Source organism: Quercus robur, chromosome 10 (genome assembly GCF_932294415.1).
Source record: "Quercus robur chromosome 10, dhQueRobu3.1, whole genome shotgun sequence".
Classification (NCBI taxonomy): Eukaryota; Viridiplantae; Streptophyta; class Magnoliopsida; order Fagales; family Fagaceae; genus Quercus; species Quercus robur.
In genome coordinates this window covers 15,563,391-15,590,145 of record NC_065543.1, presented here as the reverse complement: position 1 = coordinate 15,590,145, position 26,755 = coordinate 15,563,391, and the positions used below count along the sequence as shown (strand labels likewise).

General features: G+C 34.5%; 1 protein-coding gene across 8 annotated transcripts in view; it reads right to left on the bottom strand.

The window, feature by feature from the left end:
* LOC126703373 (histone-lysine N-methyltransferase ATX2) overlaps window positions 1-26,755 on the bottom strand; it is a 54,836-nt gene that overhangs the window by 9,293 nt on the left and 18,788 nt on the right. For 4 of the 8 annotated variants that reach the window (XM_050402334.1, XM_050402330.1, XM_050402332.1 and 1 more), the window contains 9 exons: window positions 26,203-26,271; window positions 25,907-26,105; window positions 24,768-25,052; window positions 23,231-23,292; window positions 23,066-23,143; window positions 20,724-20,819; window positions 20,135-20,238; window positions 19,913-20,059; window positions 17,200-17,625 (listed from right to left, as the gene is read on the bottom strand). In XM_050402334.1, the coding sequence (XP_050258291.1) occupies window positions 19,918-20,059; window positions 20,135-20,238; window positions 20,724-20,819; window positions 23,066-23,143; window positions 23,231-23,292; window positions 24,768-25,052; window positions 25,907-26,105; window positions 26,203-26,271 (1,035 nt within the window). In that variant the 3' untranslated portion in view covers window positions 17,200-17,625; window positions 19,913-19,917. Of the gene's footprint in view, window positions 1-11,735; window positions 12,380-17,199; window positions 17,626-19,912; window positions 20,060-20,134; window positions 20,239-20,723; window positions 20,820-23,065; window positions 23,144-23,230; window positions 23,293-24,767; window positions 25,053-25,906; window positions 26,106-26,202; window positions 26,272-26,755 lie in introns of those variants that run through there. The other 4 variants (XR_007648037.1, XR_007648036.1, XM_050402331.1 and 1 more) reach the window with 4 other exon arrangements.

Genomic DNA, 26,755 nt, shown 5'->3' with positions numbered 1-26,755 from the left:
ACTTAGATTGGAGCTAAACATCCAACTTGGATACCATATTAACTTCAAGAAGTGTGTGTAAGGTTCATAAATTTACCCTAATAAAACATACTTGGCATTTATAATGATAACCAATTCAAATTATAGATTCTCCCTAACATATATGTATACTACTCATAACAATTCCTTAGTCAATGGCTTTTCCTTATGCACTCCATGTCTGCTTATCCCATTGTACCTAATTTTACCCAAACTTGAGCTCTCCTTCATCCACCATCCAACCATAGCTATCAAAGTGCAAATTCTAATGTGTTCGTGTGCTCATATCATATAGTACATGAACACAATAAAATTTATTATATAATTAGGGGTGTTCATGGATCAATGTGGTCAATTAGGGAGAGGCTTTTTGGCTGCATCAACCTAATTAGGGTTCATAGAAATTGAACTACCACCACACCATAGAGGTTGAAATGCCAACAAGATCAACAGTGGTTTCTATAGATCGGTGGTTGATTGTTGACAAGGGATAAGAAAAAGAAAGAGAAATGTTACACTAATTGTTGAACGGCTTTTGGAGAAACAGAGAGGGAGAACAAAGTAGACCTAGAAAACCTATAAATTCTTTGTGGTGAACGACTACTCCAAGCGGAAAGCCACAAGAAACAGAAAACATCTATCTCAAGAAAATAACCCTTAGATACACAAGGCGAACCTCCAGAATCCAACAGAAAAAATAATGGAGAAAACACTCGAAAAATTTTATTAATTTAGAGAAACTGAACTTAATGTTCATTTGGAGACCTAATTAAAGGCTCCATAAAACTTTATTGACATGTAAAAATATTTTAAAAGAGATCCTAATTGATACCCTACCATAACAAGACCTAATTTGACTAAAAAAACATTCAAAACACCTAAAATCAAGAAAATTTTTTTTTTTTTTAATTGAGCGAGAATTCTATTCTAGCCTAATCTATGTGTATGTGTGTGAAGCTCCCTCCTGGAAACTTGAACTTCGGCCCTTGTCCCCACATCCTACAAGCACTTATACTTGTGGAGTGATCATTACACCAAGCCTAAAATCCAGAAAATACTAACCCTAGACCTAAAATTCCAAAAATTACATAAATTTATCAAAATTAATAAATTACAAAAAATAAATTGCATATTTTGTCCTATATCACGACCTACAAAGATTTTTTTAGTGGTCATTATCTGAGGCATGTGGAGGTGATTTCGGTGGCGAGGGTCATATTTCGCTATGAATAACAAGAAACCTCTTCAAGGAAGGGCCTTTTGGACCCACCCATGACAAGTAACACCCCAAATGCACAACATCGCCCGAAAGAACAAATTAATCAGAAGTTCTAAATAAAAGAAAATACATACATGTATATATATTTTACAAATATAAACTATTTAATAATTAGCAAAGCACTTGAAACTTTAATAGATCAACTATTGTAATATATAATACATTGAGCCATTTGGTGCAAGGACGATATGTAGTGTGTACATTTTACTGTATTAAAATACAAAATTATGGTATATGATCAAAATAATTAAAATGCATTTTAAATTTTATTTTAAGTTTCTAGAAAAATTTTGGAAATAGAAATTTAGTGGAATATAATTTTATATTTCTTGAAACTAGGCAATAATGTTTTACTTTAAGTAAACTATGTTTACAATTAATATACTAAACTATTTTAATAAAAAAAAAAATGAGTACAGCCATTTGTCATACAGAGAAGATAGTAACTTGACACAACCACTGCTTCAAAAAGCAAACTTTTATCATGTAATATATAATATATTAAATAAGATTAGATATTAGATAATCATAAAATTTACACTAAATAATACTCAAAACACACTGTGTTATCTAGACTTTCACATATTCTTTACATTACAAAACCACCCATTATAACTTTAACTACCAACAGAAAATTAGCAATATAAAAATCCATCTAAAATATCAGCCTGCATCTGATGCAGGAGATGCAAGAAAATTATTATTTAGTATTGTTTATGTTTGCAAGTCAATTGTATTTTTATGTTTTAGGTCCTATTAGTTTATTGGGTTATTAGTATTTTAATTTAAAAGCGAGGATATTTTTATAATAAGGCAATTAGGGTTTCCTAGCCAATTAGAACTAGGGTTTAGTAATCCTTTATAAGCAACTTATTGTACTCCTTGAGGGGACAGTTGATATTTTGATGAATGAAAACAATGGTCGTTTGGTCTTTCTTTGGTCTAGCGCTGACTCTAGGCCTACCCTAGGTGCTGACTCCTAGTGGTTTCCCGCTTGGTGCTGACTCCAAACAAGGCCTAAGTGCTGACTCCTAGGTCATATCCCTTTATTTTTTTCGTTCTTTCAATTTTGTTCTGGTTGTGCTGCGTCAATTTTGGTATTAGAGCAAACACCGATCCGTTTGAAGCATCATCGCAAGTCAATCCAGAACCAGACAAAAAAAAAATATATATATATATATACCAGATTTCGAAGCCAACCAGAAACCTCTAGTCCAGAACCCACAATCAAGTCTCCAAATCCCTTGCAACCACAAAGAGAGGAGACCCACGTCGAGACCCATCGGCAACCTCGACCAACCACCGCTGATATTGACCCCCCAGCCGTCGAAACCCACAGAATAGCACTTAGCTGCCGCCAACCCATCAGCCACCAGACCAGAAACGGAGTTTGAAAGTCAACAAGAGCCGCCAATGGGATCAGGCCGCCAAGAACCACCTACGCCAACTCGCTATTGACGCCGCTCCCACCATGCCACTTCATGCTTTACAGGTTCCATCGAGCTCCGATCTGCACCATTGAGCACCGCCGACAGCGACCACCGGTGAGCCCTTCTCACCCGTTGACTCAAGCGCCGCTTGTGACTACGCCACCGCTTCCCTTCTCTTTAGGTTCTTTTGCTTCTAGTTTCTAGTTTTGGTGTTTTTAATGTTTTAACTTGGCAGATTTAGTTTTAAGTTGTAACTCTTTCTTTATTGTATTTCACCCAAAAAAAAAAAAGACCAAGCAGAGTCCAGGCCCGTGACAAACCGTCCAAGCCCAGTTCCAGCAACTATTTGAGAGAATAGTCTTAGAAGCCCATTCCAACAACCTGTCCAGAGAACATCACAGCAGCCCAAGTTCTTGTTCCAACTCCAAACTATTTGTTGACGCACTATTTTAGAGAATCATGGAAATATTAGAAGCACCTTATTTTGATGGTTATGAAACTTATCCACGAGATTTTGTCAACTAGATGAGTGGGATGGAGCAATTTTTTGAGCAAGCAAATTTTGCAGATAACAAAAAGGTTAGGTATGCCAAGTTGAAGTTAATAGGTAAAGCACAAAGGTTTCAGGAGAATCTTGAATATTTCCGTTATATGAATTATGAACCTGCCATTACTGTGTGGGAAGATATGAAAGAAAAGCTTTGTGATGAGTATTTGTCACCATACTATTGAGCTAAGTTTCTACCCCAATCTCAGTGTGGTACTTTTCAAGTTGAAGCAAATGCGATGAATCCTCATCCTCATCCCATTTCATGTCCTCAGCACACTTTTGAACAATCTACCAAGGAATTAAAGGAATTATCTATAAAGCTCATGAAAAATGTTCAAGAAATGATTGCTCAACTGAACCAAATAAAGACTCAACTCGATTCAATTGGGAAACCAAGGATAATTGATCACAATGAACTTATTGCTGCCCCCATAGAAGACAATATTGATGGTGATATCTTGGTCGTGGAGAATCCTCCAGCACCACCAAAGCCTAATGTTGACACAGACGTACATGCCTTGACAAGTGTTGCTTTAACATGCATGCAAGGAAATGAATCTATTGAAGAGTAGCAAAGTGAAAAGATGGTGCCTAAAGAGAGTATTATGTTAGAGGGTGCACATGTTGTGAAAGTTGAAATTGTTGAATGTGCTTCTGATCAACCCTCCATAATCCTTGAAGATCTACATCTTGGTGAAGTCAAAGAGGTTAAAACCACAGTGCTTCCTATGGTTCATAAGGTTCAAGACGAGATTATACTGATTCCACACATTGATTTTGTTATTCCAAATGAGTTTGATGTGGTGGAATTCAAGGTTTTTCTTTTCCCTGTGCTCCCTAAGATGATTTTAGACTTGAAGTAAGTGTTGTTTGTCAGCATCCTAATCCTTCAATGTTTTAAAACTCGAGGTCGAGTTTTCTCCAACCAAAGAAGAATGATGCGGGAGATGCAAGAAAATTATCATTTAGTATTATTTATGTTTCCAAGTCAATTGTATTTTTATGTTTTAGGTCCTATTAGTTTATTGGGTTATTAGAATTTTAATTTAGAAGCAAGGGTATTTTTGTAATAAGGCAATTAGGGTTTCCTAGCCAATTAAAACTAGGATTTAGTAATCCTTTATAAGCAACTTATTGTACTCCTTGAGGGGACAGTTGATATTTTGATGAATGAAAACAATGGCCGTTTGGTCTTTCTTTGGTCTGGTGCTGACTCTAAGCCTACCCTAGGTGCTGACTCTTAATTGTTTCCCGCTTGGTGCTGACTCCAAGCAAGACCTAGGTGCTGACTCCTAGGTCATATCCCTTTATTTTTTCCGTTCTTTCAATTTTGTTCTGGTTGTCCTGCGTCAGCATCTCACTGTCCTAGTCCAAGATAGCATTCACAAATTAACTCACAAAGATGAAGCTTCCAACGTGTTGTTTGTTCAGCCACCAATAGTTGACCCTCAATAAAAAGTCCCAAGAGGCCAAGACCACTCTCCAAAGTAATTAAATCCAAACCAAAACTTGACACATTATAGGCTTCGGGTCACTGTGTCAACCATCACCTATCAAACAACAGGTTTAATTAAATTTTGAAAAAAAATTAAAAACATTTTACCATAAATACACAACACCACCACCACTAAAGCCTTAGTCCCAAAATTTGGGGTTGGCTTTGGATGCTCAACATATTAGATTGTAGATTGGGTCAACCACAAAAATTATTTTTCTACATTGTATTCTATCTAAATTCATGCTCTTCAATACTTCCCTAATTGACATGTCCTTTTTTTTTTACTTCTACTAATGTTATTTTAGGCATTCCTCCACCTTTTATTTGTTCCCTTAACTTGCTTCAACCCACTCTTTTTTACCGATTCATTACTCACTTCCCTCTAAACATGACCAAACCATCTCAAGCGATTTTCCCTCATCTTTTCATCAATAGGGGCTACCCCCATCTTTAAGCGGATTTCCTCATTTCAAATCATATCTTTCTGCATATTCCCACTTATCCATCTTAACATTCTCATTTCTGCTACTCATTTTAAGCATATGTTGCTTCTGAATAGATCAATTTTAAAAAAATAAAAATACAATAACATATACATATACATAATTCACAATAAAAGATATAATAATCATATAATGACGCTTAATACAATATATTAATTATTGAATACTCATTGTTTAAGGTAAACATAAATAGCTAAAAAAAATTATAATGATAAAAAAAATAATAGCAAAATTTTTTTTTTACAAAGTTTTCTATAATTAAGAGATCCTTAAGTTATAGCAAATAAATATATAGAATTAATACAAGTTATAAAAGAACAGAGTGTTTAACTTATTAAGGAAAAATATAATCCAAAAATTTTCAATTATGAAAGAAAAATTAGATATATATTAAAACTTTCAACACAAATATAAGTAAAAATAATTCATTTAGGAAAAAAAAAATGAAATAAGTCTAAAATATTGAAATGAAAATAACTCAAGTCATTTTGAAAGTACATAATTTTCTTCTTAATAGCTTTATATTAATTAAGTGATACATTTTGGAAATAATTGTTAATAATCATCAAAGATGTTGCATTTTACCTTCAAAAGATTAAATGTTAAAACTATTTATTAAAATAAAATTGAAAATTCAATAAATAAACTATATTAAAAATTATAAATAAATAAATAAAAAACAGCCGTTCTTAAGAACCTGTCCAGGTTCAAACAAGCTATAAAAAATGCACCAGGTTTGATTGGGTCATATTCTTAAACAATCTAATTAAAGACTCAGACCAGTGCTGGGTCACCCGTTCATCAGTCTGACCAGCCAAGTCAGTCAGAGTTTAATACTATGCCACCCTCATGTCCAACTTGATTTAAGCCACATCCAACGACATTATTAAGCAATTGAGTCAGCACTTGGACCTTTTACAAAAAAAAATTAGTAATTAAAAGAACCATCTAAAATACCTAGAAATTCTGGCCACATCTCACTGTCCTGATCCAAGATACAATTCACGAACGAACTCGCAAAGATGTAGCTTCTAACCTGCTGTTTGGCCGCCAATGGTTGATCCAAAATCAAGGTCCCTAGACCACCCTCATGTCCAACTTGAATAAAGGCACATCCAACAACCTTATTGGCAGTTGTGGCAGCACTTGGACTTTTCTTTGTTGAGAAGTATTTTTTTTAAGAAGAATTAAGTGGTAGGAAGATTTGACTTAAGACTTGTTTATTAACTGAATACAAAGTAAACTTATCTTAAGACTCACCATATACCCTCTTGAATAAGAACTCACCCTATACCTTCTCAGAATAATAGAGTTTCAAATAATCTTGATTGATTTTTTTCTTTTCTTTTCTATCCTTTTTTTTTTTTTGGTTGCTCATGGCTGGTCCCAAGCCCAAGGAAAGGAGGAGGGTTACAATAAGTTGACAGCCAGTGTAAAATTTAGTCACTCTTTATGAATGGATCCAATACAAATAATCGCAGGTGTCCCCTAACAGTGATGTGCTGCATAGGACCCAAATACAGTGAAAAGTGGACAAGGGTTAGTGTGTTCCCTATAAGCAACACGCTACATCAGCCCTCGGGTATAGTTATAATTGGGCAAGAATTCCCACACTTTGATGGATAGGTACAGGTAAAGAAGTTAGTTCAAGAGAATAGGATTCGAATAGACACTTAAAACAGAGTCTTTAACTGGGAAATTAGTGGAAATAGTAGACACAATAATTAGGAGAAGCATAAACATAATATATCTTCAGGAGACTAAGTGGGTAGGTGAGAAGCATAAACATACAGGATAAAACTATGGTATATGGGAAAAAATAAGAATAGAAATGATGTAGGGAAAAGCATAAATAACAGTCTTAAATAAGAAGTTGTTGAGGTTAGGAGAATGGGGGATTAAATTATTTTAATAAAACTTGTCCTAGGAGAGGAAACAATTAACATAATTGGTGCGTACGCTCCAAAAATAAGATAGGAAGAATCCATTACCCAAAAATTTTGAGGGGACATGGATGAATTGATCCTAGGGTTACTAAATGGGAAAAAGATTTTTGTTGGAGACCTAAATGGTCGTGTTGGAAAATATGGGGTTTTGAAAGAGTTCATGGACACGGGATATGGATTATGGAGTAAGGAATGAACCAAGATCCAAGAGATGTTATCCTAGACTTTGCAATAGCCTATGATTTGATATTAATGAATACTTGGTTCAAAAAGATAAAATCACACTTAATTACCTTTAAAGTGGGACAAAAGTTAATGAAATATATTTCAACCTCACTCAAAAAGTAGATATAGTATATGTCGTAAAGATTGTATGGTGATACCAGCAAAGAGTGTAAGCACTCAGAATAGGGTGGTGGTATTAGATATTTGTTTTAGAAGTTTAAAATAAAATAAAAAAAAGGTGTTAGACAAAAAACCCAAAGATTAGGTAGTGGAGTTTGAAAGGAGAGAAACATGTATTTAAAAATAATATGATCAAAGAATGCAAGTAGAATGCAGATGAAGACGTACTTGAAGAATCTAAAGGATGTAGGTAGCTGACTAAGGAGACTTGGTGGTGGAATTCAGAGGTTCAAGCAACAAATAGATTAAAGAGAGTTTTTTTTTTTTTTTCCTAATGTCATGGAACCTCACCAAGGTAGGGCCCTTTGGACCCCACCAGCCAGATAGACTAAAGAGAAAGCAATAAAAACCTACCTGGATGTAGAGACAATGCTGCTAATGAAAATTATAAAGTAGCAAAGAGAGGATAAAAAAAGGTTGTCCAAGAGGCTAAATATAAGGCTTATGATAAATTATATAGCTGTTGACAAAGGAGGGAAAACATAATATTTATACACTTACTAAGAAAAAGGGAAATGAGAACAAGAGACTTGAATGGTGTCTACTGCATTAAAGATAAAGATCCAAAAGTGTTAGTAAAAGAAAAGCAAATTTAAAGAGAAATGGAAAAGTTATTTTGATAAATTTTTAATGAAAATGATGTGAAATATTAGAGCAATTTGGACAACCCAATGGAGGATAGAAACTGTATAAGAAAAAACTACTCCATCAAAGAAATGAAGTAGGCAAAGGAAATATTTACAAGCAGCAAAAAGAAAACAGAAAATTATGTACAAGAAAAAAGGGAATAAAAAAAAAACATAATGGATTCCCTAGACACTAAACCCCACACCCGTGACCAATCAAACAAGGTTCCAACAAATAAAGCTAGGAGCATGTCCCCAGAGAAGTACTTTAATACCTATTTACAAGAACAAAGTGGAATTTTTTTTCCATTTGGCCTCAAATTTTTAACAATTTCGTTAGCGGTGATTTTGCAAAACAATGTGGAAAAATAGCATCTCGAGTTCCATTATAGAACTCAAGTATTAAATGCTCGAGTTCCAGAGCTGGCAAATAAAAATTATCCACATGGAATCCACATGGAACTCGGGTCTTATGGAGCTGGCAAACAAAAATTATCCACGTGGAACTCGAGTCTATAAGACTCGAGTTCCTTCATTAACATATCCCCTTCACCTCTATTTATTCGTTCTGGGTTTCTTCATCTTCCTGGGTTTCTTCTTCTTCATCTTCGTTCTGTTCTTCTTCTACTGGGCTTCATCTTTGTTCTGTTCTTAAGAAAAGGGAAATTGGAATTTATTGAGAGTAGAATAGCAAGCGGGGTGGATTCGAGAACCAAAAATGCAATTCTAACGAAGAGAAACGGCAGCACAATCCCGAGCACCAACGCCACTGGAAGCAAAAGTTCGGCTCGGAACCCGACAACTCAATGCCGTCGTTTGATCGTGTTTGCGCTCATTTTTGAGTGCGAGATTTGGAAGGAAAATATATATAGAAAGCAAAAGAGATTTGAGATTTGAAATGCAAGGAGAGAGTGAAAATGGTAATGGAAAAGCATTTACCTCAATTTGGGAGACTCGATGAGATCACACAACTTCATTGTTAAGGTTGGGTTTTCTGGGTTTTCTTTTTCTTTTCTTTTTTCTGGGTTCTTTCTTTCTTCGGGTTCTTTCCTTCTTTTTTTCTGGGTTTTTTTTTTTTTTTCTAGGTTCTTTCTTTCTTCGGTTTCTTTCTTTTTTTCCTTTTTTTTTCCTAGGTTCTTTCTATCTTCAGGTTCTTTTTTTTTTTTTTTCTTCGGTTTCTTTCTTTTTTTTTTCTGGGTTCTTTCTTTCTTCGGTCAGGTTCTTTCTTCTTTTTCTGGGTTTATACTGTTTGAAATCGAGTGTAAAAAACTCGAGATTCATTTTTTTTTATACTCGACTATTAAAAACTCGAGATCTATGTGGCATAACTGTGTCCAACTCAGCAAGTAGAAAGCGAGTCTTTGAGACTCGAGATGCTAGTTTCCATTTTCCTTTCAAACCCGTATTAACTTACTATATTCTATTCCTCCACGATGTTAGTCTACAAATATCCCCGAACAAAGTGGATAATCAAAACTATACAAATTGCTGTTGGATTAAACTTAATAGTCATTAACTCATTATGTAACATTGGGAGAGAGTAATTGAACACAGCTTAAGACATGAAACAACAATATTGGAGAACCTATTTGGTTTTATGCCAGGACGATTTACCATGGAAGCTATTTTCTTAATTAGACATCTCATGGAAAAATATAGAGTCCAGTAAAGATCTTCATACGGTTTTTATCAATCTCAAGAAAACATATGATAGGGTCCTTAAAGGAGTCCCTATATAGTATCTTAAGTTGATTAAGGGTATGTATGATGGAGCTACTGTAACTAGTGTGAGAACAAGTGGAGGCATCTCAAGTGAATTTTCCTATCACTATAGGTAGGCATCAAGGATTAGCATTAAATTCATTCTCTTTGCACTAGTGATGGATGAGCTCACTAAATCCATTCAAGAGAAAGTTTCCTGGGGTATGCTTTTTGTTGATGATATAGTTTTAGTGGATTAAACTATAAGTGGAGTTAAGGGCAAACTGAAAATTTGGCGAGCGTACTCTAGAATCTAAAAACTTTCAATTAAGTAGAACTGAAACAAAGTAGATGGAATGTAAATTTAGCAAAAGTAGAAATAGAGATTGGGCTGTAAGACTCTATGGTCAAGAGATACAAAAGAGATAGCTTTCGACCCCTTGAATCAATAATCCATAAATACAGAGTGGTCAAAGAGGAAGAGCATAGTGGATGAAGTGGAGATGCGCATCAGAAATATTGTGTTCTCATAAAATACCTCTTAAGTTAAAGAGAAATTTTTAAAAGATTACTATAAGACCATCTATGCTTTATGGTACAAAATGTTAAACTATTAAAAAGCAACGTATTCATAAAATGAGTATAGCTAAAATGAGAATGTTAAGATGAATAAGTGAAAATACATAAAAAGATATGATTTGAAATGAAAAAATCCACTTAAAGATAGGGGTGCCCCTATTGATGCAAAGATAAAGGAAGGTCACTTGAGATTATTTGATCACATACAAAGGAGAGCAATTAATTCAACGACAAGAAAAGAGTGAAATGACTCAAGATAAGGGAACGAAAAAAGGCTAAGGAAGACCAAAAATAACATTATTAGTAGTTTGAAAGACATCTCAATTAAGGAAGTAACAATCATGGATAAAATAGAAATAAGGAAAAGAATACATGTAACAAACTATAAATCTTGTTGAGTATCCATGGTCACCCCAAAATATTTGGGATTAAGGTTTTGTTGTTGTTATTGGTTGAAATTTAATTAAACAACTAGATTTGTAAGAAGTTAGCTATGCCACTTGGTGTAACGTAATGCACTCATGGATTTCTTAAACTGTACATTCTCTCAGTATCCACTTCTAAATATCATATTACATTAGATACATGCATTCAAATTGGTTACACTCAAAACAATATATTACAACAACTAAATCTTAGTCCCAAATCTATCATCACATTCATCACTATGCCCTATCATCTCCATGTCCATAATTAGGTTGCATTTGAGAACAGATTATAAAGTCAGCTTATTTTACTATTTGGCTTATTTTTGCTACTATTCATGGATCCCACTACACTTTTTAATACTATTCATAAGTCCCACTATACTATTTCAACCAACTTTTACCTTTATTTACAATACTTTCAGCAAAAAGTTTTCAATTTCAGCTAAATAAGTTGCTCCTAAATAGACCTTTAGGATCTGTTTGGATATCGCTTATTGCTGAAAACTAAAAACTAAAAACACTGTAGCAAAATAATTTTTAAATGTGTGAATAGTATCGTGGGACCCAGTTTTAATGAAAATTTTGCTGAATTGGACAACTTGTGGGTCCCGCAAACAGTGCACGAGACCCAATGACAGGGACGCAAATGTGCTGAAATGCAATCCAAACTCCACCTTAGTAGCATATTCTCCCATGAAACAAATTAAAAAGATTTTTTTTTTTTTTTTAATTGTTGGCCTCAACAAGATTTTATCCAATATCATAAAACTACTAATACCCAAAATAAACCCACTTGATTCCAATATCATAAAACTACGCATACACAAAATAAATCCACTGGTTTATGAATCAGACAACACACACTGATACCACAATTCAATACAATTCGTACAAATAAACATCCGCCATACAAGCACATGAGACTATCTTTCAACTCCTTGATTTGATACATACCACAAATCACACATCTTCTAATACTAAATACGCAGTCAACTCTAACACCAAGAAGTACATTCTCTTCCAGTCAGCATGCATAGTCAGCATGCATTGGACCAACATGATTCTATTTGGTTCTCATCATTTTCTAACCAACAATTCCATCTTGTCACTCATCGTATCACTCGTTCCTCTTGAAGAATCAATAGTTGTCACTCATCCAGCTTGCACCCTGCCTTGACACAATTGAACGCGTGATACATCTACTTCTTTATCCTTTTTCTCACTCTAAATTCATCTTTGAAAATGGCCTCCCCTAGCCTTAACTCTTAACATCTTTTCCTTGATCTATATGATCTTTATTCCACCCATCTTCAAATTATAATCAATGCAATGGATGGTTGTAGGTAGATTTGCAAGTCAATTACGAGAAACATCTTCACCCCCACCACTTATACTCAGATTCCCACTGTTGATTGACTGAAAAGAAAGCCATGATAAGATTGTGGCAACACTTCCCCAAAACACATTGTCAATAGACTTAAAGCATATGAATGCAATAATGAGAAAACCAAAAGGCGGTTTTGAAAAGGATAATAGCCAACCCCAAATTAATAAGTATGAAAACTTAATTGAGTTCAAACTATATTTAAGTCATCTTAAAGGCTAAAATGGGAGACAATCCCTTTCCCCAAGACATACTGCCACAGCCAAATAAAACAAAGCAATGATTAAAATACGTCTAAATCATGAATATCTTTGAAATTCCCTCCTGTAAGTTGTCATCCGCCTATTATGAGCCCCTCTAATTCCAACCAGTCTCTTTCCCTAAGCACACTAACATTCTTCACACCAAAGAAACTTCAAAAATCCCAATCACACCCATCTTCACATTTTAAGCTACAGAGACTAAAGAAACCATCAAAAGCATTATCCTCTTTGTTTACCACACTTGTTACACCCACAAACAGATCTTACAAATCCGCTACTCCAAAAAAACCCCACCCATGATGGATCACTAAAAAAATACTGCCCAACAGTCTCCTTAGCCATTATTCAATCTGCCTTCTGCAAGCAAAACAGTTAAACCTACCCCAAAAAATTCTTCTCCATGGCTCTCCCTCAAATCAAGGCCCTAAGTATCCCACAAAAAGAATTCCTTTTACACAATTGTCATATTTGATATTTAATATTCAAAGTTAAAAGAGAAGCAAACAAGACTGCAAGTTCATCTAAACTTCATCATTCCATCTCCTCTGCTCATAGCAATAGAACTTTGATAATTTGTTTTTCTGAAGGACTATGTGAGTCATGCCTTAATAGCTGCTGGAGTTGTCAGCTTGTTAGAGAGGTCATTTTGGGGGATAGAAATGTGATGAATTGGATAGTTATACCCTTGGCTCACATGTGGTGTGTTTTGAAGAGAACAAAATACTCATATTTGAAGATCAAGATATTTCTTCTTTTTTCTAATCTAAAGCTTCCGTTTCCTAAAATTTAAAAACTCTCATCGATTAGAATGCAACAATGGTTGATTGCTTTCTCAAAGTTACAATATGTCCAAGCCTCATGGCATGCAAATCGCAATATGCTAAAGACACTATAAAATTACAAATACCATTTTAAGAACTAACCTTCACTAAATACAAACACATGACAAGTTCTAGTAGAAATACATAGATAAACCACTAAGGTTATAAATAATATGTAAGAAAACTCTACTGGATACTCACTTTTTAGATAATATCACAGTTCTACAAAAACATATTTTTGAATTTAAACTCCATTCAAAATATATGTAAACCATATATTGATAACCTAATAAACCCACCCATGAAAGCAATCAGCTGCAAGCAACATAACCAATGGCAATCCTTTATAAGTCAAAACAAGCTGAATGCATTTTTCATTTTTGTTGGCATGTTTGCTAACTCTACTTTATACTTTTACTTGTAAGTAATAATATTTTATTGAAAAAATACTACCTCATGTAGATAATGAACACAAAATGCCCTAAAGAATTGTTGTATAGTATGCTCTGCAACATGCAACTAAGGCTGCATTTGTTTCGCCTGAAAACACTTTCAAGAAATTATTTTAAACCCTTGTGTGTGTTTGGTAGCTACGGAAAATACAATCAACGGAAAATCATTTACACTTTGACGGAAAATAAGCCACTTTGAGCGTAAAATCATTTACGTTTTGATTTTACCTTCAAACAATTTCCGAAAACCACACCTAAAGAGAGAGAGCTCGAGCACACTCCTCACATGATAAAAAACCCATCTCCAAGCTCACCTCAGCCAAGCTCCGGCCAGCCCAAATCGTGCCGCCCCACAATCCAAAACCCATCTCCAAGCTTACCTTCAAACCATTTCCCAAAAAGAAAAAAAAAAAAAAAAGAACCGAACCAGGAGAGAGAGAGGCCGGTCACCATCAGAGAGTGTGAGAGAGCCGCCCACTGTCACAAAGAGAAAGGCCAGTCATCTGAACTTGAGATCGACTCCACCGCCATCTGGGCCGTGCCTCTCACCGTCGATCTGCCCTGTTTCTCTCTTCCTCCCTGTGCCACCCATGTCACCGATCTACCCTTTTTCTCTCTACCCATGTCGAGCAAACCACCGCAAGACGAGCGACCCACCATGACCCAATCGCCTCCGCCGTGCGATCTTGCCTCCGCCGCCTCTAGATCGAACCCAGTCGCCTCTCTCTCTCTCTCTCTCTCTTCCTTCTTCTCTCAATTTGACCGGATTCGATGAATTTTTTTTTGTTGGGTTTTGCTTCTTATGTTTATCTATTGAGAAATGATATTATATATTTGTTTGGAAGCTGAGAAAATATGAGCAACAAGTAAAAAATGTGTTTTCTATAGTATTTTCAAGAATACAACCAAACACCAAAAAATATTTTTCAAAGCATTTTTTGAAATGCAACCAAACACTTGAAAATATTTTCGGGAAACGAAAATATTTTCACCTAAAAATATTTTACACTTAGAAAATATTTTACACTGAAACAAACGCAGCCTAATCTGAGTAAAGTTCTCCTACATCATCAAAAAAAAAAATAATAATGAACACAAAATGCCCTAAAGAATTCCAAAGAAAATGTATTATGTACAAAGTGTAGTGACTATAAATTCAGGGATGGAATTACTATTGCTCAAACCCCACACATGAGATCAATTAAGCAAAGATCTAATAAACAATACTAGCAATTGAGTCCCCAAACTTTCAATATCCTCAAAAGTGTGACGATTTTGTTTCCTCCACAATGTCAACAGCAAATATAAAGTGACTAATTTCCAAATATCCGAGGAATGTTTACCAATCCCAATTCCTCCAACCAAATAAAAGGCCAATGGCCTTTTTCAGTGACACCCAGTGAATCCAAAAAAGAGCTACGAACAAAACTCCAAAACCCAAGCAACAGTGCAATGGAACAAGAAACAATCCACCATCTCCCCACTGCACCAACACATACAACACCATCCAAGTAACACGTAGTTTCTCTTAATGAGATTGTCACATGTAAGGATCTTTCCCCCAAAAGATGGTGTCCATACAAAAAAGGAGACACTCCAATGAGCCTTAACACACCAATACTCTTCCATGGGAATGAAACTGCAGATGTTACCCCGTAAGGCACTATGAAGAACAAACATCAGAGGCACCACTCCCTCTCAAGCTCCAACTCATTCTATCACAACCCTTTCTCCTAGGGATATTTGAGTGAAGGAGATTTAGGAAGGAGTTCACCGACACCAACTCCCATCATTAAAGTCTCTAAAATCTGACATTCCAACTTCCACCTCCTCTAACATTTCTCATTGAAGAACCTAACATGCACACGACAAAAGGTCTTATCAATGAGATCTTTCCACTTTTTCTCTATTTCTTTTCTTTTGCTCCTCCCTCTTGATCTAATTTTTCTCTCCCCCCTAGCAATTCTTTATAGGCATCATCGCTACAAAGTAGCGATTCTGTGTAGAGGGGGAGGTGGTGGTGCACAAGGGGATTGCTAACTATAGGTTCATGGTAATTGGCAACTCTTGTGGGTTGAGCTACCGTTGATGGTTTGGAGCTGTTGATGTCACAGATTTGGTAGTGGGAGGAGAGGTTGCTTTCAGATTTTCACGACAGAAAAGTGGAGGTGCATGGTGATGTATTGAGAGTTATGATTTGGATGGGATTTTGATGATTTTGGATTAATGTCATGACAGTGATTGGATTTGATTAGCTGTGCATGGTAGTGATTAAGCTACTTTGGCGTAGCAGATTGGAAAGAATTGAGTAGAGGTTGGATGGATTGATGACAATGGGTTTTTGGATTTTCATGAACATCAATTGTTTGGGTTTTGAAGCACAAAAGTGATCATTTCCAATTGAGGTGGCAATTTTCAACAATGGTGGTTTTGCTTGCAGCTGTGACTATGGGAGATGAAAATAATTAAAAGGAAAAAAAAATTTAATGAAAAAAAAAGTACTTCTCACGTGATCAGAAAAATTCAATTCCAATCATACTTTTTATGTTTTTTTTTGTAAGTATAATTACCTTTTTATGTCTGTTAAAGCTTAAAACAAAACACTACATCTATAAAAGGATGTATTCTACCAAAATTCAAAATCCCAACACAATAAAGTTACAAAACACAAACTAAAATACATGTTTCCCATCCAAATTTACCAAAAGAGAATAGTGACTATTAGATGCAGAGGAACGTAGAAGAGTAGAAGAAACTGCTGTTAACATCTATAAATGAAGCAGGGTCTAATGTCCACTCCATGAAAATTACTCTTTATCATCAAGCCAAGACACCAATTGATTTTTTGTTTAAGTGGAAATTCAAGTCTCTTATTTGAGGGTAAAGGATTTTACCTATTGAGATTACCCACTATTACAGGCAAAGTTGATAATAGGTCTTTAGGGATTGTAATCACGACTCACTCACATCATCTTTTTTTTTTATTAATGTACAAATCAAGTATTTACACAAATATGAACACAATCATTTTTGTTAAAATACGTACCGTAATTGATCTCTGGATTCAAAATGTTACTCTATTTAATTATGATAAGGGAAATTAATTTGGGTTCATAATGCAAATGCTACAATTTAATTAAAGGAATTAATAATTTAATTGCATGAGGCTTTGACTGATCTACATTGGCACCAAGGAAAGTCGATTTGGGGGAGATAGGAAATCAACTTTCCTAGGCCCCAGTGTGGGGCATCCCAGGTATGCAATGAATTAAGATCAAAAACAAAAACTGAAAAAGAAATAAAAAATGAAAGAGAATAGGTCATTGAAAGTTTCAATCATTGATAAATACTATACATCATTTTAATCGTATTTTTACAAAAGGTTAATGCCATTACATAAACATTTTTGTGTGCCTAAGTAATGGCAAGTGAAAAAATCAAGGCAAATAGGTAGACGTTAAGATAGAGACCAAAGTACCTTTTTTTCAATGTTTGAAATTAAATTTTGTTAAAACTGTTTGACACCATTCTCAAGTTAGTTTGTTCAGACCAAAAAGAGGAATCAGCTTTAGTGAAAAAGCTTTCATTTGGTTGTGGTATGACAAATAGGTGACAGGAGGAAAACCAGAGCTCTACAACCCTATCTGCCTTGATAAGAATAACAGATGATGAGCAGATTGTTGGAAGGAAGCAATGTATCTTCAGAAGGATCTTAGATGAGCATATTTTTACAATGAGAATTCTGCAAAAGGAAAATGGAAGAAGAATCAGCACAAAGAGAACAAAGAGAGCTCTCAACACAAGCAGTATATTGACAAAGAAAACAAAGCAGTTGTGAGATATTGGCCAAGAAGGAAAACATTGAGTTAGAAGAACCACAAGTAGACACATTGGGAAGAAGTGGTAGGCTGGTAGCCAACTCTAAATACACAAAAGAAAAACGATATGAATTAATATGTTGAGCCAGAACAAGATGAGCAATGTTTCCGGTGGTAGCACAGATGAAGAAACATGCGGAGGTTCACCAGGAAAATTTAACCACTGGCACACCAAAAAATATATATCTGTTTGAGAAGTTTAACTTGAAGACAATCATTCTTTTATATTTCAATGGCTCTCCAGTTAACATAATTTTGACTTCTTGACATTTTCTGTAGTTCCCAAAAAAAAAAAATTCTTCAACTCAGCATTTGTCCAACTAAGAACTCTTCATTTTTTAAGTTCAACCCTATAACAATTCCACATTTTTCAACTGCTTATATGAAGAAATGGAAACACTGTTTATATGTGCAATCTTATGTTAGCACAAGGCAATGTTGCACGATACAAAAGTTTTCACATCCAGTAAAAGCATCCAATTTATGTCACTAGACTATAAAAAATTGGGTACAGACAGAATCATGCTTCTCTAAAATGGTATTAATTTTTTATAGGTAATAAATTTTATCAATAAAATAGGTTACGTCAAGCTCACAATAATCAGCACTCCGTAACCTAAAAAGGCATCAATTAAGATAGCACTCTAATATACGTTGCTTTAATGCACTTCTAGGAAATTTTAACACAATCTGAAAAATTCATGTGTTCCAAAACAGAGAAAAATGTCTAAACTGGAGGAACTCAGCATTCATTCTTTAACTCTCCAAACGCTTACTGAGTTTAAAGATTTTGGATTATACCATGAGATGAACATTTATATTTGGTTGTTTTGAAGGACCACTTTCTCCATTTTTTACCATGCTCCAATTGGCACATTGAATGCCTTTTGTTGAGGATAGCTAACCCCTAAATTTTGGGACTAAGGCTTGATTGCTATTTTGCGAAGAAACTCAAACTTATAAGATTAAAGAACAACATAACAGTTTTAACCTCTAAAGATGATACCACATGAAACGAACTGATTCCAATGAAAATTATATGAAAAGATTTCAAATTTGATATTATAAAATTTATCTTTTTTTTTCTTTTTTTTCTTTTTGATAAATAATAAACTTCATCGAAAATCAATACAAGGAAGAAAAAAAAAAAAAAAAGGCAAGGCACACAGGCAGTGTGCTAAATGGCAACGAAGAAAAAGAAACTAAACAAGAATGAAAGTACAAAAATGAAGAATATCAGGAGAAAGGAGAAGAATGTATAGAAAAATGGTGGAGGAAGAATAGAAAGTAAGTAATAGTTCTTTGCCATGTTTGGATGATTATAGAGGCAAAAGAGATGAAAGGAGATAAACTGACAAAGCAGTCACATGGCTGGATAAACTATTCCCATTTTAGAGCAATTGCAAACATAAAGTTTGGATGTAAACTAGGGAAGCCTAGCTATGGATTCCTTAAGGGCGCAAATGGCCAGTCATAAAGGGGAACAAAATAAGTGGAACCATCTTTAACAAGATATTTGTAACTCCACTTGCTGGTTTACACGGTTTAGCATATTAAAAATCATTAGCAATGAAGGACTTCAATGTGAAGAAACATCAAGCAGCCTATAAGTGACTAAATTACAAGTAGCACATAGGTTATTGCTTCTATCAAGCAAGCTTTGTAATACAAAGATGTAAGGCCTAATTCTTTTCAAAGTTGAAGTTTATACTAATTGAAGATGAGCTGCTTGCTAGTGTCACTGATTGATTATTTCCCACAACTCCCCATGTCAATCTTATTTCCAATCTTTCTCTAAACTCCTTTTGTAATAATTTTTAACTGTCAACCTTTGCAAAGTTCTCGTCATCTTCTAATCAATCCTCAAAATCTGGAGTCTAGCAAAACCAGATTGCTATAATTATTTCCACTAGTCATTGTATTTAAAACTCTTGATTAATTCTAAGTATTTACTACCCATCCCAAATGTTCTAGTAATCAGTTCAATATCTAGATGCTGCATTGAATTATTCTGACAAAGCAGGACAAAATCTACAAGGTCTCAACCTATTTCATGACATTAATACCCAACTTCAATAAAGCAAAGGGTTAGGAAGTTCTATAAACAAGAAGACATGAGAGGCCAAAAAGATCTTCTAATTAGTTGCTTACCTCTCTCATTCTCCTCTCCAATCTATTAATTCACTGCGAGGTGCATATAGCTTTGCTGCTCGCTCTTCCGATTCAATGTCATTAACTACACCCCGGCATCTTGGAAAGCCACAATAACATGCTAGTTGTTCATCAATTGAAAAAAATCTGTAATATAAATATAGAAAGTCAGCACCTAAAGGAAATTTGAAAGAGATGCATACATTTGGACATGAAAAAAACCTGTAATCATATGTGAGTTCCTCCCATCTTTTAATGTCTCTCTTTGCAAATATAATTATATGCTCATCACCATTAACACTTATAACTCTTGAATAGCAATTTGGCTGCACACAAGAAAAAGTAAAATAGGTAAGCAATCAACAACAATATAAAATCCAGACCCTCGAACCAAAAGAAACAAAAAAATCTCCCAAAGCTGATGTCGCATTACTACAAACTCAGTATACATGCAATGTTAGAGCATATGAAGAATGTGAATGGCTAGACAAAAGTACCAAAGCTATTGTTATGTTATTACTGATATTAAAAAATACTTGCCAGCATAACTCTCCCAAAGAGTTCGTTACAAGAGAGAACAGTAGTGCTGGGAGTAGAGATTTAGATATTGTCCTAACCTTCAGCATTTTAGTATTAGTAACATATAACTAAGCATCTAATTCATTAATATGATTGGTAGCATATGAATCTTTACACAGGATTATCACATATATAAGGCTACTCTAAATGAAGAATACTTCATATGAGAAACAAATTGCATTTAAAAAAGAAAAATAAAATAAAATAAAAGGCAGTAGCAGATAATACGCACTTCACAAGAGTGGTTAATCAGATGAGCAATGCTTCCGGCCCTTGTCGCATCAATGACTCGTTCATCATCTATCCGAAACATGTAAGTCCCAGCACCCTGCATGAGGAAAGGTACTCAACAAATTTTTGGAGTTGCACTTTGCCATTTCATATGCTAGACATGCAATAGTTACTAAAACTAAATACATAAAAACAGTTTTCTATGTATATCTTATGAACAAAAACAAAAGTCAAGTGGAAACACAAGCACACCTATCAGGTACCCCAGGGTCAGAATGCCAAAAGCCCAAAACTAACCAGGAGAGGTAAGCCTAATTGTGGTGTTCAAATATATATATCATTAACACTTTTCACTTAAAAGAGCACCAAAAAACCTAATGGAAATTAACACACAATGTGACGTATGGTGCAACTAAACCAATTATAACTCCGCCACATCCTTGAGTGTAATGATATAATATGTGCCAACGTATTTAATACTTTTTATACAACCAAATAATGAGGAGTATTACAGTCTAAAGTTTACAATATCAATAAATTATACAAAAGAAGTGGAATGAACCTTACCTAAGGCAGACACCCAAGCATACAAAATTCTTAGGAATAAATCTTTGATTGATATCAATGCAAGTTCAAGCCATTCAAAAGTCCATAAATTCCTTATTCCGTAGGAAAGACTAAATCTAGATGAAAGTATATATCAAACAGGACTAAAAGGAAATACAAGAGAGAGAGCGAGCACTAACAAGGTCAACTCTACGTAGCAATAGATAGCAACCAAACATCATGTTGTGCAGTTTACAGGGAGAAGAGAGTAAAGGAGAGAGTCATCCTTTTTTTGTTAGAAAGTTAATCAAACCTAGGAGGAGAGCAGAGAACATGTCACTTCCATGCTTAGTTGAAAAGTACAAAGGAGATATCTTGTCAATTATCTATTTAAAGGAATTAGTGATAAATTTTTGTGGGAAAGTTATTCAAATTCTAATAAATTATTAGCAGTATAAAGGTTGTTAAAGAAAAACACATTGATTTGGTATCCTTCCCCCTCAAGCTCCTTCAATTTGATTTTTGTCAATTAATTGACAAAAATAATTGACAAAGACACATTAAAAATGATTTTTACGGCAGAACCTCTCCAACTCCCTTCACATCTTCCCCCCCTGCTGAAAATTGAGATCCAAACAAAGCGAACAGGAGCCCCACCTCTTACCCCTCCTTGCCTCTCTTCTCCCTCCATCCAAATGCATAAAAAGTCATCCTCCCTTTATCTAAGCTAATTAACATACACAACTTCTGAGATTTTACAATAATATAATATACAAGGACCTTATTGATTCTCTTTCCCTACATAGACAATTACAGAAATTCATTAAACTTTCTAAGAGATATTGCAAGAATAGAATCAAAAGCCAGCAAATCCACTACTCTCCTAGGCAAAACCCATTGTATACCAAACATGGAAAGCACCAAAGACCAAAGATTGTGCACATAAGCACAATGAAGAAGCAAATGGTCTGTATGAAGAAGCAAATGGTCCATAGTCTCCCCATTGTTCTTACACATGCAACACCACTCAGCAATACATATATGACGCCTCCAAAGATTATCCAGAATAAGAATTTTTCCCCTAGCTGCTGTCTAAGTGAAAAAAGCTACTTTGGTAAGAACCTTGACCTTTCAGAGACTTTGCCATTGGAATCTCGGTGCCCTTAAACATGCAATTTGGAAAATTAACCACCCATGAACTTAGATGGTCCCAACTCTCAAAATTTTCAAAAGTGAATTGGTTTCCTCCATAAAAGTAATTGTTTGCTACAGAATTTGTAACTAACAGAACACCTAATGAGCACCCCAACATATGGAGCATCAAGTATAAAGACATGAAAGGAAGTGCATTGCATTTTCTCATCAACAAGCTTAGTTATGTTAAGCACCACCATTCATTAACTCCAACAAGTCAAATACTTCATCACATTGGAACTTGATGTTTTCTTCATGTACAACAGAGAGGACAACTTATTCAAAGTAAAAAAAAAAAAATATATATATATATATATATATATATTATATTAATAAAAGCAAATACCACTAGTAGAAGTAATTAAACTATAGTAGCATAATCAAAATTAAACAATTATCCAGTTTCCAATTCAGCAAACCTTCATAATACTAGCAAGCTAAGAGAAACAATATGGTATCTAAAACTAAGGTGTAAAATTGTAAGGGGACTTCTAGGATTACAATAGTAAGTGCTTAATCCTCTCATACTCAATTAACTCAGTAGGGAAACAATAATGCACACATATCAATAATCAGAGCAATTATTATATCAAAAACACTTACCACCAAGGAATTGTATATAAAGCGTTCTCTCCTATCAGCTATAGGAGGTCTAACAAGTTCACCAGAGTATTCAATCACCTACAGACAGTAAATTGTATCCTTCACTTCAAATGCTTCTTGCTTTTAAAATGGATCATCATTATAATACCAAGCAAATTACTTTACCATGTCTCCTGCTCTATGTGGATGCTTTGCAAAGATGCCAAATCCATGGATTCCTGATTTCCCTAGAGTAAAAAAAAAAGCAACAAAATCCAAAATAAGAAAAATACTCAAAATTATAAAATGCTCTCTTGAGCTGTGTGTATAGTCATTACCTAGTGCTGGTCCCAAATTTATAACACAATAAAAATGATAGCAAACAATTTATCGCAAGATACAGATAGATACACAACACAAACAGTCAAATGCCTGTGTTTGAAAGATCCCAAAAAGTAGAAATCAATAAATCAATGCTAAGAACTCAAGAATACATTCGGCAGATGAGAATGTACACCAAACTAAAAATATGAAAAACTAAGCTGACATGAAACTCTTCATACCCGGAAAATTCGTAGTGGATTGCGTGTACTAGGTCAATCCAAGTTATATAAGCAATTACAAGAAGCCTTATTCATGACTTGACTAATCCTTTTGGAGAACAGCATTGAGCATATGTAATTATTGTTCCTCAGATCATGACAAACTAGTACAATTTTCATTTGATTCGTAAAACAATGAGCGCCAAAGAATTAGACTAACAAAAGCAGGAAACTCAATGAAAAAAATAACTGATGTATAACTAATAGAAAAAATTGAATACAACACTGGCCTTCCATTTTTTTTGAAATTGTACTGGAGCATAATTGGTTATGAGAATTAGGCCATCTCACAACTATGACAAAGCACCACTTGCTAAATTCTGTAGAACTGAACAAATGTGGAGCATCATATTTTTAAAAGAAAAGAATATCGATTCCATGGCATTATCACCAATAATAAAAACATTTGCAATATCAATGCCATAGCCAAACACCACAGTGGCAAAAGTACCATTTACTATACTAGTAATTTAGTATTATGGTCGGACAATGCACAAGTTAATTAAATCATATGCATAACAAATACCATCAAAATTGAAGAATAAAATATCAATAAACAAAATAGAAACAGTTGCCTTATATTATCGTGCAAGGCCAAATTTTTTGTCAAAAATAAAATTTAGGATAGATGATTAAATAATTTAAAATAAATAATGATATTTATTTTATATTTTTCAAACTTTTAGAAATATCAAAATAGTAATTTAAACATTTTGGAACGCAAGTAATAGAGAATTAACTTAATAATTTAATGTGTTCATAGAACAATGAGGAATCTTTTATTATTTGGAATAAAAATTCTTATTTGTGCAAAGGGGCAGAAGGACTGCCCATGCAGAAGAAGGAAACAAAAAAACACCATCGCCAAAAGCCCCAAAAGTTGAATTAATTTTAACAAGTTATCAATATCAACATAACATCTACCACTTGCCTCAATGTGTCACTGGATCGAAGATAACTTACCAGTGAATATAAAAAATTAGGAAAATAGAAATGACATAATAAATTTATGAAATATATTAACACGATCAGCTAGATACATGCAAAACTAAAATGGCAAGAAAACAGGATAGATAACATTAATTCTATTGGAAGTTCAGTAAAAGAAAATCAATTCTTACCAAAAGCTAGTCTCTTTCGGAATGTCTCCTTCATGTATGTATATTTCTCAGCCATAGAACGTATGTCTTTAGGAGTATCAAGCTCAGAGGTTTTCAGTCTCTGAAGGGTAGAAGAGAACTTAGAGCCAATTACGCCACTGGAAGGCAGTGAATTGCCTGAAAATGCATGTTGGCTGTAGCCACCAACTAAGTAAGGCTGGTTCTGTACAAACAAGCGCTTCAAGGAGGCAGCAGCAAGGGCTTCGGGTTCTTTTCGTCCCCTTCTACCAAAGTAATTGTAAGGCTCTGCCCAAGGATGGGAAAGAATATTAAGACACAACAACAACCAAAAAAGAAAAAAAAAAACAAGAGAAAAAACAGAATTTAACTAACAAAACCAACAATCATAACATCTAATCACAATCCATCAGCTAAATGTATAAGGAACTATTTAACAGAAGAAATTTATGGGAAAATGCAAAATTGAATTGGCTGTAAGTCGGTAAGGAATAAAGACATGAACAGTGGGAGCCAGAGTTGGAGGGAGAATGGAAGTGCTGATAAGGAAACATGACCCAATTCCATCTATTTTCAACTTCTGACCATTGGAGAGTATTAATCTAACATCCATTTAATCACTTGGCAAGTGTCAGTAAAACAATCAGGCTAATAGTTTAAGGATTCAAAGTGCAAACTTCCCTTAAAGTAGAAAGTATAGCAATTACTATGTAAAAGCCAAAGCTATTACTATTTCAGGCAAAGCTACCTGGAAGCTGGCACCAAAATAAAATTGAGAGAGATAATAGACAGACACTATTAACAATAAGGAGAAGAAACTGATTACAACAGCATTATAATCACAATTGTATTTTGAGAGAGAGAACCTCGCAAGAGAAAAGAGATTAACATTTGTGTGGTGTATTTAGCAACAGTACTATAAATACATATAAAGGTTGTAACCAGTGCACAAAACTTCACTTTTTGAGGGGTCTGGGAAAGGTGATTAGTAGGTAACCTTAACTCCTTTTTTGGGAGAAGCTAATTACTGGACTCGAACACGCAAAATGTCACTTTTGGTGGAAGGCACTTGCCATCACACCTAGCCCAACCTCTAGTTCTATAAATTCCTATACACAAATATTGAATGTCTACTAACATACCACTGCGAGCACAACCAGACGGATTAGAGGGTGGTATGTAATCTGAACACTGACGAGAAACTCGCCCAAGACGTTCATCAGCAGCAGAACGCTCATTGGAGGGCTGCCTATGCTTCTTGCAGAAGGAAAGCAGACGAATGCATTGATCTTCTTCATCATCATCTACAGCTAGTAGATATAATCTATCCTCATCTTCAAGCTACGTAGAAAATAAATTGATAAATATATAAGCAATATGCAAATAAACCATATGAGAAACATCACTGAAGCCATGAAATAAGGAGAGGAAAATATACCTCAACGCACAAACCAGCAGCACGTGCACAAAGTGGATGATATGCTGCATAACAAGTATTGTTTGAACACTGTAACCAATTTCCATTGAGAGAGAATTCATAATCAGAAATAAGTAAGAAACACCAGAGATGTAAAACGAATTTTTAAAAAGATACAGAATTTTTTCTCTTAGAAGTAGGTCAGAGCAGACCAGATTTATATGTTACTATCTAATCATGATCCAAGCTTTATGTACAATAGAAAATAACCATTGGTTTGGCCTACTTTATTTGCTTTCCTGTATTTTTCATTCTGAGGGTTGCAATCAGTCAAGGGTGAAATAAAATGAATTCTATTTTTTAGGAAATATATTCTGCTATTCATGTAATTAAATAATTGCAAAAGTAAACTTTTTTATACATAAAGATCACTAGTCGTTTTAAGCTACGAAAGGATACCTTTTTTTTTATAGGTAAAAATAATTGAAAGGAGACTACGTCATGAAACTAAACACAAGTAGCCTAAAGAATTACATTTGATAGGATACTTTCAAAAGCGAATTACATTTTTCTT